At 49.1% G+C, this 13643-nt stretch overlaps 1 protein-coding gene across 3 annotated transcripts in view; it reads right to left on the reverse strand.

Annotated features, from left to right (window-relative positions):
• The window catches only part of PTPRG (protein tyrosine phosphatase receptor type G), a 698717-nt gene that overhangs the window by 84499 nt on the left and 600575 nt on the right, over positions 1-13643 (reverse strand). For all 3 annotated transcript variants that reach the window (XM_058678459.1, XM_058678457.1, XM_058678460.1), the window contains exons 9-12: positions 12806-12990; positions 10219-10327; positions 5052-5101; positions 2676-3450 (exon numbers count right to left, since the gene is read on the reverse strand). In XM_058678459.1, coding sequence (XP_058534442.1) covers positions 2676-3450; positions 5052-5101; positions 10219-10327; positions 12806-12990 — 1119 coding nt within the window. The remainder of the gene's footprint in view (positions 1-2675; positions 3451-5051; positions 5102-10218; positions 10328-12805; positions 12991-13643) is intronic.

A 13643-nucleotide genomic window follows, 5' to 3' on the forward strand; every position in this document is an offset into this window, starting at 1 on the left:
AAGTTGACCACTCATCTTTGGAGAAGACACATGGGTCTAAGACCGTGTGGAGGCCCGGCTCCTAACAGGATATCCTGAATCCTCTTGCCTCCTCTGGGTGGTTTTTCCACCCAAGTTCACCAGGTTAGTCATTGCCCTGCCCAAAGCCACCCCTTGTTTCCTGTTTCTAGCAGCATGGGCGACAAGCCCCTTGTGCTTCCCCCGCCTGCTGTCCCTCACTGCTGCTTGCCCCCTGTGGTCCCAGCACACCAGCCTTTGCAGAGCTGCTCCACTGGCCCTGCTCCGTCCCCCACTGAATGGGCCTCTGGACTCGCTGCTGTTGCAGTCTTGGTTCTGCCCCTTGCTTCTTTGCGAGACTGGATTCTTCTCACCACTGGGGTCTGCATCCTTTGTTACTCAGCGTCACGCCGTGCCCCTCCCCAGCTGCAGCAACGAATGCCCTTTCAAGCCCTCTGTTTACTGGACCATCCTGCAGGTTCCCCACCAGCATGCATAACTCCAAAGAGAGAAACTCTGTCTTGTTCTATTTTCTATGCCCAATGTGTGCTCAGCAACTAACAAACAGTGAGCATTTCATTAAATGATATTTCTTTGCTAACTCTAAATGCAAAAGTTCATTTTCTTTTTTCACTGCAGTCCCTAGAGAGAAGGTCACGTTCATCCAGGAATAGCTTCATGAGTGACCTCAGACTGCCTTTACCCCATTCCAAAGATGGCCACTCACCACCCGCTGATGCCATACACAGAGGAGACCCCCAACTTAAAAAAAGATAGTCCATACAAGCTTTAACAGGAAAGAAAATTCAAAGCATGAAAATTTATTCTAAGTTGTATCTTAACATACGAGATCTCAGCTTTAGATGAATTTTAATGTTTACAAGTGCAAAAGCAAATAAATATTTACCAGTTGCTTTTTTTTTTGCACGCTTATAACTCCACAACAGCTTAGATGTAAAAAAAAAATGTTGCTAAACATCTTGTAGCCTGGCAAAATGAAGAATTTTTTTACTAAGAAAATCCCTCACAACAATAGCAAGCCCTCACACTTGCAGCTACCTTGCAGACACTACTGAAGGTGTTCATTAAGCTTTGAGCACCCCATATGTGGGGCCACACGAGCAAAGCCCTGGCCTTCCCGGCTATAAACCCACTTGTGCACACAGCCAGTATTAGCTCCGGACAGGTATAGGATCACACGCTCAAGGCAGATCTCCTTTTCTGTCACCTTCCTCTTTCTTTTTGTTTGATTTATTCATTTTAATTGAAAAGGCAGATCTACAGAAAGAAAGAGAGACAGAGAGAAGGATCTTCCATCGGCTGGTTCATTGCCAAGTGGCTGTAACAGCCGAAGCTGAGCTGATCTGAAACCAGAAGCCAGGAGCTTCTCCTGGGTCTCCCACGTGGGTGCAGGGTCCGAAAGCTTTGGGCTGTGCTCCACTGCTTTCCCAGGCCACAAGCAGGGAGCTGGATGGGAAGTGAAGCAACCGGGACATGAACCAGTGCCCATAAGGCATCCTGGAGTTTGAAGGTGGAGGGTTAGTGAGCTGAGCCATTGCACCAGCCCTCACATTTCAGTCGTTAGGGAGTTAAAGCCACTTCTACGAGTGGCTTTATTATTATTATTGCTGTTAAAGCAGGTCCTTGGTGTCCCTGTCAATCTCTGACAGCATCCTATTCTCTGCTACCACTCCACAAGTGAAAAACCTTAGTTCACTTGCTGGGTTCCTTGCCTCCTGAGGGTCCTGTCACCTAACCTTCCAGCATGCAGTGTGGCTGGCCGCTGTCTTCCAGGTGATGCTGTGGGTGAGCGAGAGGTAGGAATGGAGCTTGCACAGGACAGCATGCAGTCCTGGGCCCAGCACCAAACTGGCCCTGCCTCCACAGAGTTGCAGAATAACTGAGGAGGGAATCCTTTTACAGGAAGCATGCTGAGAAGGCCCTCTGCCCTGCTGTAACCGAGTCCTTAGGAGTCTTCTTGAGACAAGGAAAATTAACATTGAGGAAAGACTGATTCCAGCAAAGACAACAGAACAGGTTCTTGTCACAACAAAACAGGAAGGCGCATGCAAGCATGCACATGCATTTATTTGTCAATCGGGAACCGGAAAAGCATGGTGGAAGAAAACGAACTGGAAGCTAAGTCTAGGGGCTGGCACTGCAGCACAGCAAGGTGAGCTGTTGACTGCAATGCTAACATCCCATCCCAGCTGCCTCTCTCTGGACCAGCTCTCTGCTAGAGCACCCGGGAAGCAGTGGAAGTTGGCTTAAGTGCTTATGATCCATCACCTCCCCGGGAAGCCTGGACTTGGCTTAAGCCAGGCCTGACTTGTTGGGGTTGTCTTGGAAATGAACCTGCAGGAGGAAGATGGATTCCTTCCCACCCTCCTCCTCTCTCTGCCTTTCAAATACATACATTTAGAAAAAGAGCAAAGCCTATGTTCATGCAAAACACAACGAAACCCATGAGTAGCTTTTGCAGACCATATACTTTGGTCACACTTGGAGTTATGTGTGAGTGCAAGTTCTTTTACACCCCAGCAAACCTGCATTCCACTTTCCACCAACTTTCCCCAAATGCCCTTGAACAGCTGCAAGAAGCATGAACCACTTTCCCCCTCGCCACCCCGGCCCTCAACAGCCCACAACCACAGCCTGGCTGGGCAGGCGCCACTCACCTGGGTTGACGGTTATAAATCTGCTGTCCTCAGAAAAACGGTCCCCTCGGGACACGGGCTTCTTAGATGGCATCTCTGGGCCACTCCAGGGTTGTTCCTCTGTGGCTGTGGGGGACTCCTGGGTGGAGGTGACCACGTCTGATTCCAGGTCTGGGGCTACGTCCTGCGCGGTGCCCGGCTGCTCCGTGGCGATGGCAGTGTGCTCCTGTCCGTGCCCAGGTATAGTCTGACGGCCGCCCTGCTCCCCAGTCCTTCCCGGAGCCACGTGAGTGGGGCTGGCCTCCGTCTCATTCTGTTCCTGAGACGCGTGGGTCACCGCATTCTTCTCTTTCTTCTCCGAGTCCTTCTCACCTTCCTCCTCGTGTTCTCCCTCTTCCCCCTCACTCTTGTCATCCTTCTCCCCCTCCTCTGTACCCTCGCCGTCCTTGGTTGGTGCTGAGTCGCCATCAGGGCCTGGGGAAGCCAAGGCCTCCGTCGTGGCCAGGACAGGTCTGCCAGCCTGCTTGCTGGCCCCTGCAGTGGCGGCTGCAGCTGTTGGGAGGCGTGTGGGCCACACGGTGCTGGGGAATGAAGAGATGCCACCACCGCCGAAGCCCAGGCCGGCCAGGAGTGTGCTGGTGACCACCGATGCCACGGTGGCCTGGCTGCCGCTGGAGGAAGGGCCCATCCCAGTTGCCATGGAAACAAAGGAGAAGGGGATGCCAGAGGAGGTCCAGGTGGAGGAGCCCGAGCTGATGGGTGCCATGTCCGCGGAAGAGGCAGGTGAGGCTGTGGGCTGGAGAGAGGCCCCAGGGAGGGTAGAGGAAAGGCAGGAAGATAAAGCAGGAGTGTGTCAGTTGGGTGCATTGGGCGTAAGGTGCTAGCTTGTCATACCTCTATTCTACCCGGCATCCAAAACCATTAGGGGTCAACACTGGGAGTGAGGGACCACGACTGTGCACCTCACACATTTACCTGGATTATCAAGCTCAAATTTCCACTGATGCCACTCAGCAGGAGGGCAAGTAGCAAAACAGTGAGGGCTACTCAAGGCGCCGTCAGAAGGAACAGGAAGAAGCCAACAGGAAGAGCGTGAAGGTCACATGTCCTGGGGTAGCAGTGAGGCAGGTGCTCCCTCCCTGGGCACAGCTCCTGGATCTTGGATCTGCAAGGATCTTGGGCATCTCCGGACACACCCTTACAGTGTGTGTGTGTGTGTGTGTGTGTGTGTGTGTGTGTGTGTGCGCCAAGAAGGAAAGGGTCTGCCCAGGTCTGCAGGTGCATCAGCCACTTTGGAAACACTCTTACGCTGCACGCCTCCACACAGGCAGTGGTACAGCCCTGCATGTTCTAGAATCTCTGGGTTTGTCCGTGGCAAAACCTACGCCCCCAACAGAGGGGTGTTGAAGATGTGCACCATGACAAAACTATGCTTGGATTTCAACTGAAGCCGATCCTAGAGGCAGGCCAGGCAGCTGCAGGTGCAGGTGCAGGGCTGCCTACCACCTCAGCTCATTTGCCCTAGTGCACTACACTCAGACTTGGCTGTGAGGTTTGATTCACACGGGCTCTGACACATTGACTTCATGTGGGTTCTTAGGAGCTGGTATCCGGAATCCACCGTTCCAATCTATCATGCATTCAGCCGAGAACAAGAATGAGAACTTAGGAATTTGTAACTTTGTCAGCTGGTTGTAGTGGGACAACTGGGCTACTTAGAGAAGATCCGAGTGAGTAAAGTACTCAAACTGGGGAAAGAATACCAAATGCCAGCAAGGAGAGGGCCCTGGCTGCAGAGACGGGAGGCAGCCTGGCTTGACGTGGGGACCCTTCCCTTGCTCTCAGGGATGCACAGGACTTTAACTCATTGGGTCTTGGTTTCCTCATCTGTACAATGGGAATAACAGTGACAATGACCTTGGGGTTGCCTGAAGGACTAAGCAACAAAACTGTATGTGCCTGAAACCCAGAAAGTACCTAGAGAATTCTGGACCGTTTTTATTATTCCTGTATAGGCAGTATTAGCTGTATCAGGAATGGGGAAACATATATTAGATAACTTTGGACAAGTGACAACCTATGGATTTTGCCATATGTCAGATGACAGGCTTGCAACAGATACAACTCTTGACCCTCTTATATCAACCAATTCTAACATAATTATAAGTATAGAGGATTTTTACCTCGACAAAAGTATATAAAATGGCCATTTAGGGATGCTAATTGATTCGTTTCTGTCATGCACTGAATGACACAGAATGAGTCCTGTTATTTTGTCCTGATTTTTCATGGCTTCCCATTGAGCAGTTTACCGACATTACACTGCCACCCTGTGGTCACACTCTGCACTGCACATTAACAAATAGATGCTCATATCAATTATCATTCCTTACTTACCACTCCTGTTTTCACAATTCTGGTCCCTTGGAATATTCGAGTGGTATTAGCTGAGAAACAAAGAAATTACACTGTAATCAACACAGCCTTTTGTTGTTTCAACAAAACTACTTATGGGCACAAATCTAAATTATTTGCAATCTCCCCATGTCACAAATTACTATGCTCTTTGGATAGCTGTAACCATTTAAAACCATAAAACACTTCTTAGCTGGCTTACTTTGGGCACGGACAGTAGTTTGCTGCCCTCCGTCTTAAGCACTGCTTTCATTTTTGTTACTGTTTTTTTTTGCTTTACTGAGGTTCAACTAAGAGTAAAGTACCTGAACCGTAAGTCTCAAATCACAGATGTTACACCCAGTGACACCAGCCCTATTAAGATGCAGACATTCTCCAGGGTTTTGTAGACTGGAAGCTTGCCTGAAGCCTTACTCACTCACAGTCCAGCCAGCCCCCAGTGGTAACCACTGTGAGGGCCTCTCACAGCGTCACCTGTTTTTGAACTTCATTTACATAGGATCATACCTTTGGCACTCATTTCTTAAAGGATTATACTCTGTGACTCTAATACGCAGATTAAACAAACTACCGCTTATCTTAATGTAGTGCTTTTACCATTTAAACACGTCAGAATGGTGTAAATGTTGAAGTCCGTTCACTCCAGCCTTTGTACACTGTGTTTTATTCTTCATATACATTAGAACCCTGTATGACACTGTTGTTGCTTTAGCGGTCTGAAGGATTTCTATTAACCAGACAATTTCTGGCATTCATTACTTCCTATAGTCCTGATCTCCAATTAATTTTATTATTTTTAAATGGACAATCTTTTTTTTTTTGTAAGGTTTATTTGACAGACAATTTCAGAGACATAGAAGTGACAGAGTGAAAGTGAGAGAGAGGTGAGATTTTCCATCTGCTGGTTGACGCCTTCCATGGTCTCACTGGCTAGGGGCTGAGGCAGGCTGAAGCCAGGAGGCATAACCCCATCCAGATCTCTCATGAGGGAGCAGGGACCCAAGCACTGCCTTCCCGGGTACATGAGCAGGAAGCTGCCTTGGAAGCAGAACAGCCAGGACTTGAACCGGCACTCTGACATGGGTGGGCAGCCTTGCAGGTGGCAGCTTATGCTGCTGTGCAACAACGCAGGCCCCTTCCCCATGAATTATTTAACACTGATTTTAAAAAAAATGTATTTTGATGCAGTAAAATGCACATACATTTATCATCTTAAAGACAGTTTGTGACATACACTACTTCTCTATCCAATATCCATCTCCAGATCTTTATCTTCAAGAACTGAAGTTAACACCCCGTCGCCTGCTTCCCCTTAGCCCTGGTAACCACCATCCCCCTTTGTTTCTGTGGACCTGACTCATCTGGATACTCCCTGTACGTGGAGTCACACGCTGCTGTCCCTTTGTGACTGGCATCCTTCAAGAGGCAGGATGTCAAGAGGCACCCACTCATCCTGTGGCATGTCGGAACGGCCCTCTTCACACCGACTGCACAGCACCGATGTGGCCTTTGCTTTACGCCTTGGTGCACAGGTGGGTGGTGTATGCCTTTTGACTACTGCAAATAATGTAAACAATGACATTTCGAAAAGAGAACCACTCTGCTCAGCAGTGCCTCTGGTTATTTCAAAGATGAGTAGCAGTGTCTCAAGTACATAAATCTACTTCTGAGTGAAGAGTATACTGAAAAAGCTCAAATCAAAACATGGGACTGGTTTATCCAGGACAAAAAGAAAATACTTTCAAACCAGGCATAAAGAGAGGATCTTCGACAATTCGTGATATGCAGAATATGAAAACTATGCGGTGAATTAAAAGTGTTTGGCACCAAAAGAAACCTATCTTTCAACTCAGTATTTCCAGGAACTTTAAAAAAGCACTCTCCTAAACATGCATGACACTGAACACTGAGCAGAGACCTTAATTCCCAAAATGATTCACACTCACACCTGCTGTGGTGTGTACTTCACCAGAGATGGCAAGTGGCCCGCACGTACGTGTCTGGATCGCAAGCTTCTTTTTACAAAGTGAATTTGCCACCAACACACCAATTTCTGGCTTCTACACAAAACCACGTCATCTAGCAAGACTTTGCCCCAGTGCAGGGGGGTGGCATTCTGCTATGCTGTTGGACTCCCCTTTCTGTGAACACGTGACCTCCAAGTGCCCCTGGTCTACCCTTTTCTCGTATGTACACCATCCCTGGCCCCACGGGCACCTGCCTTTGTAACCCTTGATGGATTGTGCATTTGTTTAGCATAGTTGACAGAAAAGTGGGTAAGGAGAGAACATGCGGAGAACAGAGGGAACCAGAATTCAGTGCCCCTTTAGATGCCAGGTCAAAGAAGCCAGTCCAGGAAGCCACCGTAAGGGTCTCAGACAAGACTAAACACAGCACTCCAGGACTGCAGTGTTGCTCATGGGCCCATCCCTGCCTGGCTCAGACAGGTGAACACAGCTCCCAGAGACCTCCTCTGCATGCTCTTTGCACTGACTGAATTAAGGCCGGCGCTGAAGCAGCCACTCCGTCAGCACGCAGCCTTTCATTCCCACACCAGGGTTAGTGACAGCACAGGGACGGAAAGCCCAGCGGTGTTGTCACTCTGCTCTCGCAGGGCCTGCTCTTGAGCCTCGGTGGTCGGTGCAGGGAGCTGACCTCAGCACTGCTTGCTGGCTTCCCACCGCCCTGCAGACTATGCCAGGAGGACTACTCATGTCCATCACTACCCCGAACCACAGCAGCTAACAGACCAACCACTTGCTATCCAACACTTATTTTAAAAAGGGCATATGTAATCCGTACTGTGAATGTGTTCCAAACATTTTGACAAAGGCATGAGGATATAATTGGTTCCTTTTTTGTGTATTTATTTAAAACCACTCTGAGGGGGGACTCCAGGGGGTTGTGTAGGCTATGTTTTGCATGGCTGTTGATGGCAGAAACGCTTTTTGAAAGCTTGGGCATCTGTTTTTTTCATCCTGTGGCTGAAGGCTTGGGATACTGGGTAACATCGACTCCTTGGGGTTGCCCGTTACCGTGTATATATGATTGCAATCGACAGCAGGAAACCCAACTCTGCTTGGGTAGCTGAGCGATTTTTCTCCTGTTCCTGGAGAACATCATTTTCCCATTTGTAAACTAACACTTACATTACAAGCTGCCACCAAGTGAGGTGCCGATGAGACAATTTATGGGAAAATGCTCCGTAGCTGTGAGTCATGTCACAAATTTTGCTTGCTATTATTATTGTTATTATTTTTTTGCCACAGGAAGGCCAATATAACATATTTATTGTCATGTTCTATAAACCATAAATATTGTTGTATTTACCATAATAAGGTAAATATTCAGCTTCCTCATGCTTCAAAACCAGATATAAATTCATTACAGTGAATTTCATTTATTCTGAATAAGGCTTCTATCGAATTGGCTAAGCTTTATTCTTTCTCTTTTATTTATTGGAATAGTTATTCTTAATCCGAGAAGAGACAGGCAGAGAAAAGAGAGACAAGACAGAGAGAATGAGCTCCCACTTGCTGGGTCACTCCCCAAAGGCCTGTAAGAGCTGCTGGCTGGGCCAGGCTTAAGACGGGAGATGCGAACACAGACTGATAATCCCGTGCAAATGGGAGGCACTCAATGACTGCAATCAACTACTACTGCCTCCCAGGGCTTGCAGCAGCAGGATGCTGGAACAGCAAGCAAAGCCCAGTCTCGAACCCAGATACTCTGAGAGGGGATGAACATCTTTTAAAGCTTAAATTCTGGGGTCCGTGTTTGGTGCAGTGAGCTATGGCACCACTGGAGAAACCCGCATCGCATTCTGGAATATTCCAGCTTCACTCCTGGCTCTGTGCATCCTGGGAGTGAGAGCCAATGGCTCAAACAGATGGAGTCCATGCCTCCTAGGTCTGGCATGGTCAGGCAATGCCTGCTGTGATCTGGGGGCATAAACTGGAGGGTGCAAGGCTTCCCTCTCACTCTTATGCTCTCTGCCTTTCAAAACAAGAATCCTAGGGGTTGATCTGCTTTGTACGTTGGCCTCCGTGGCTTACACACTCTTCCTATCTGATTCACTGGAAAAGAAGCTAGCTCACCTTGATTGAGATTTTGCTGCTGCTTGCTTTGTAGGTACAGGAAAGATACCAAAGCCATCATGGGCAGGTGTAAATTAAGGATCTTGTCCCTTGCTTTACCAGCAAGAAAGATCAATCCCAATGCATACCATGAGTAAATTCGGGTCCAGCACCCAGCACAGTGTCTGTGGACAAAGAAGGCCTGGCCATCCTCATCGGGGCACTGAGGTCAGATACTGGAACCACTTGCACTGAGAAGCCACAAGTGATGGGTTAGGAGTTACATTACAAACATTAAACTTTTCAAGGTCCATGCAGACACCGGTGAACTCAGGGCCCTATGCACCACACGTTTTAACATCTTCCAGGCTGTCATTGAGCACACGGCATGCTTCATCCTGATTTTTGTGCTAGTAACACTAGGGCCTGCTTCAGCACGCTTTCCAGGCTGTCCTCCTGCGATCTCTCTCCTTGGGGGTACTGACATGGCCTTGGCCTGTGCCCCAATTCCACATACGGCTAGTTAGCTCTATATTCTGGGTACCCGTGGGCACAGTGGGGGTCATTTCTTTGAGAGAAAAATGCAATTATGCACATTTCATTCCAACAGATGGCTGAGGTCACCGTGAACATTAGCACAGAAAATGTAAACACTAAGTGTTGAAGCTACTGGAGATCTCTAGAGGATGTCCTATTAAGTGAAATAAACCAGGTATGGAAAGACAAACCAAGACACTTGGTGCCACTCAAGCAGAGAGTACAATGGAGGTCACTCCTGGGGCAGAATGGCAGAGACAGGTGGGTGGTGGGAGGCTGGAAGCCAGGTGTCACAATGCACTAGGGGAGGATGAATTAGTTCAGTTCTACAGCACAGCAGCATGAGTGTAGTTGGCAATTTATTGCGAGTTTTGAATCCCCTAAATCTGAAAGATCTGCAGATATGCCTTCCCAGGGCTTCCCGGGCAAGGTTTAAAACCCTACACTGACATTCACGGCAGGTGTGTTCTTTTGGCCAACCAGGTTCCCGGGCGCATGGGTGATCCCAAGCTGGAGAGGGGGGCACCAGAGCTCACCTTGAAAGAGCATGGTCTGGCTGAAGTCACTGCGCATGTCATTCCGGCACACAGCCTGGACCCGGAACAGGTAGAGGCTATCAGGTGAGACGTGGCTGATGGTGGCTTTCTGCGGGGGAGGAGACACAAGGCAATGAGTTGATCTGGAAGGCCAGCGCCCATTTTGCTTGTTTTGTAAACTGGTTGGTGTGTATGCAGGAAGGGAGCAGCGGAGGAGAAGGGGCAACCACAACAGCCATTTACAGCTGAAGCTAAATGTGAGAACGGCATCAGGGTGTGGATGGCAGACAGTGCTTCCCCACGGACCGAAGGCTCCTTCTGGAAGGAAGACCTACAAAGCCCAGGCACTGACTATGCAGTCCGCCAAACGCTGTCCAGTACCACCCACTCTTCAGAGCCTCAGAGTTTCAAAACTGACCAGCTCACTCTAACAGAAACACCTACTCCACCACGTTTACAGCATTAGTGTTGACAATGGCCAACATATGGGATCAACCAGAGTGACTGATGAATGGAGCGAGACCATGGGGTATTTATAAACAATGAGATACTCTTTAGATATTAAAAAATGAAATTTGGTCAGCTGCAGCAAAACGGATGGAACTATGGGACATGATGTTGAGTGAGTTAAACCAGACACAGAGGGAAGAATGGGAGGGGAAAAGGTTTTCAAATTAAAAAAAATAATAGGGCAAGCTGGGATGGTTCATCGGTTGTGACAGATATGCACAGATGAGGTTAATAGGAGAAATGGGGTGAGGAACGCAAGGCAATTCTGTATGAGCAGCTCACAACTTGTTTTGTGCGTTGAAACTCTCAGGAAATAGAATTTTGATGACGGTTTCATTCCAGCAGCCTTCAAACATGAGTAAACGGGAAATACCTAAAAAGCAGGTGGCACTTGAACCCTGCACAGGGGTGGGCTTTCTAAAGCAGTGAGGGCAAAACCTTTGCATGGGTGTGAAAACGTGGCTGTGGTCACATCTGCTGCTGCTGCCAGGAAGAAGGCTTTGGGGTGAACGCAGTAGGTGAGCGTGATGGCGTGGAATTTGGGGCCTCATCCATCTCCTGCGTAAGAGGTGGGTAGTGACATCCGCTCCAAGGATGAGGCCGTGGGAGAGGGAGGGAAGCAGAAGAGGCAGCGTGGAGATGAAGCACTGCCTTTAGGATTCTGGGCAGCGTGTCTGTTGGGTCGCAGCACACGTGGCTTGCTGAGGACTTTGGAAAATTAATTTTGTGGGCCCGCAAAGAATCACCCCTTAAAATTCTCCCCAGAAAGCTTGCTGTCACACAGTACGTGGTCCCTCCACCGGCCTCTCTCTCTTTCTCTCTCTCTCTCTCTCTGAAACTAATTTATGTCTCGTTCTCTAAACCTCTGACCCCGTTGTCTGCTCGTCACAAACTCTCCATATTCCAGCGACGCCGGCACTCATTCGATTTCACTCTGAGTCAGTATCTATTCATCTTTGCATGTTTAATTATTTTCCACTTAAAGCAAGAAACTGCCCAAGCGCTGAGACAGTCGCCACGGATGAATGGGAGCCCTCTTTCCTTCACAAAGAGAAAGATCCCTTCCTGATGGACTCTCCGGTGGTGACAGCAGAAAGGTTAAAACACATCCTAACCTTGGGTGCCTTTCAATAGATGCCTCTCGGATTTCAGAAAGCTCCTCATTCCCCAACGTGACCCAGATAACAATGTCTAGTGGCGAAATTGAAAATATAAATGGAAATGAACTCAAAGTATCTTCATCTAAAGGAATGTGAAAAGTATTATTCTAAACCTGATTGAATGGGCCCCGAGGACTTTGGATTGGGACAAAGAGAAAATGGTTACAGTTATTAAGAATCCCACTCAGTGCTGTTGCCTTTCTTCCTACATGGATGCCTTGACAGCTTTCATTATCCCAAAGCCCTCCTTGGATTAACAATAAAGGCAAGTGAGGTTTTCAGACGCAAATATGTCACTTGGAGAGCTTGTGGCAGAGCTTGCTGGTCGCAGGGGAAAATGATGATTTCCTTAAGCACCTGTTCCGAAGGGCCTTCCTGGGTGCTGGAAAAACATACATGTGAATATGAACAAGAGTTGCACTGGGTGTGTGCAGTTCCCAGTGAGGACATGTGTTTGAGGATCTGACAGCCACAGAGCAGATGTAAGGAAAGATCGGGGCCACGGGGCCCAGTGGGTAACAGTGATATGCAAGGCAGGACACATGAGGCAAAAGGGAAGAGTGAGGGCTGGGGACAGGTGGGTGGTGCTGGGGACAGACGTGGGACAGGACTCCTAGATTTCTGTTTTAATAAGGGAAGAGAAGCTGTCAGCTATAAAGGGTCAGTACCAGGATGCTGGTCAGCTCTTCCTGCTCTCACCGCTGGCAAGTGCAAGGTCAGGCTGCAACTGAGGCAGGTCCGGTGCCCTGTCCACCCAGCGGCCATTGCAGGACAGCATGGCCATGGCAGTCCTCACGCTCATCAGGCAGTGAGAACACAAGGAGACCTGCAGCTTGCAGGCTGTGGAGCTGCTGTGGAAGCCCAGCACCCCTTCTCCCTCCTCCGTCAGCACCACCAGGGGCCCAAGAGGGCCTCACCAAGTCTTTGTCACTGTCCTTGGTAAACGTCTTCTCCTTCTCGTCCTCATTCTTGGTCCAGCTGTAGGAGATGACGTAGTTCATGATGGGAGGGTGGTAGACGGTCTCCGGCTGGCTCCAGGACACCTGCAGCGCCGTCTGGTTCAGTGGCTGCACCTTCATGTGCACGGGCGGGGAGCTGCAGACTGAACATACAGGTGGCGGGGCTCAGGGCGTGGCAGACACAGCAGGCGGCTGAACTGCGTGTGCCCCCAGAGACCCCAGCACCGCGTCACCCACATGCCCTTCCACCTGAGGCCCCCGACCTCTAACACTGTCCCATCTCTGCACATCCACGACAGCTTCTCAGCCACGCCAGTGAGAACGGCAGACTATTGGACACCTCATGCCCACCTCGCCTAATCTGCCCCACTAAGAACCATTTTCATGCCAAATACACCAAACTCAGCTGCATGTTCAAAATCCTCCAAATGTTTAAAAAAAAAAAATCATTGATAGTGGCTGCCTCTCAATTTAGCTTGTCATTTTACTTTTACTATTTATGTGTTTGAAAGGCAGAGTTCTAGAGATATAGAGAAAGAAATGTGTCCTATTGCTGGCTCACTCCCTAAATGGCTCCAACAGCTGCGGCTGGATTAGGTGAAAGGCAGCGGTCTGAAGCTCCAACTGGGTCTTCCACAGGGGTGGTACAGAACCAAGCATTCGAGCCATCTTCTACTACTTTTCCAGGCACAGTGGCAGGGAGCTGGATTGGAAGTGGCCCTCCTACAGGATGCCAGTGGCCTGAGTGGCAGCTGAACCTGCAGGTTGCAATGCCAGTCCCTTCGCCTTTTTTTAA

Source organism: Ochotona princeps, chromosome 21 (assembly GCF_030435755.1).
Source record: "Ochotona princeps isolate mOchPri1 chromosome 21, mOchPri1.hap1, whole genome shotgun sequence".
Lineage (NCBI taxonomy): Eukaryota > Metazoa > Chordata > Mammalia > Lagomorpha > Ochotonidae > Ochotona > Ochotona princeps.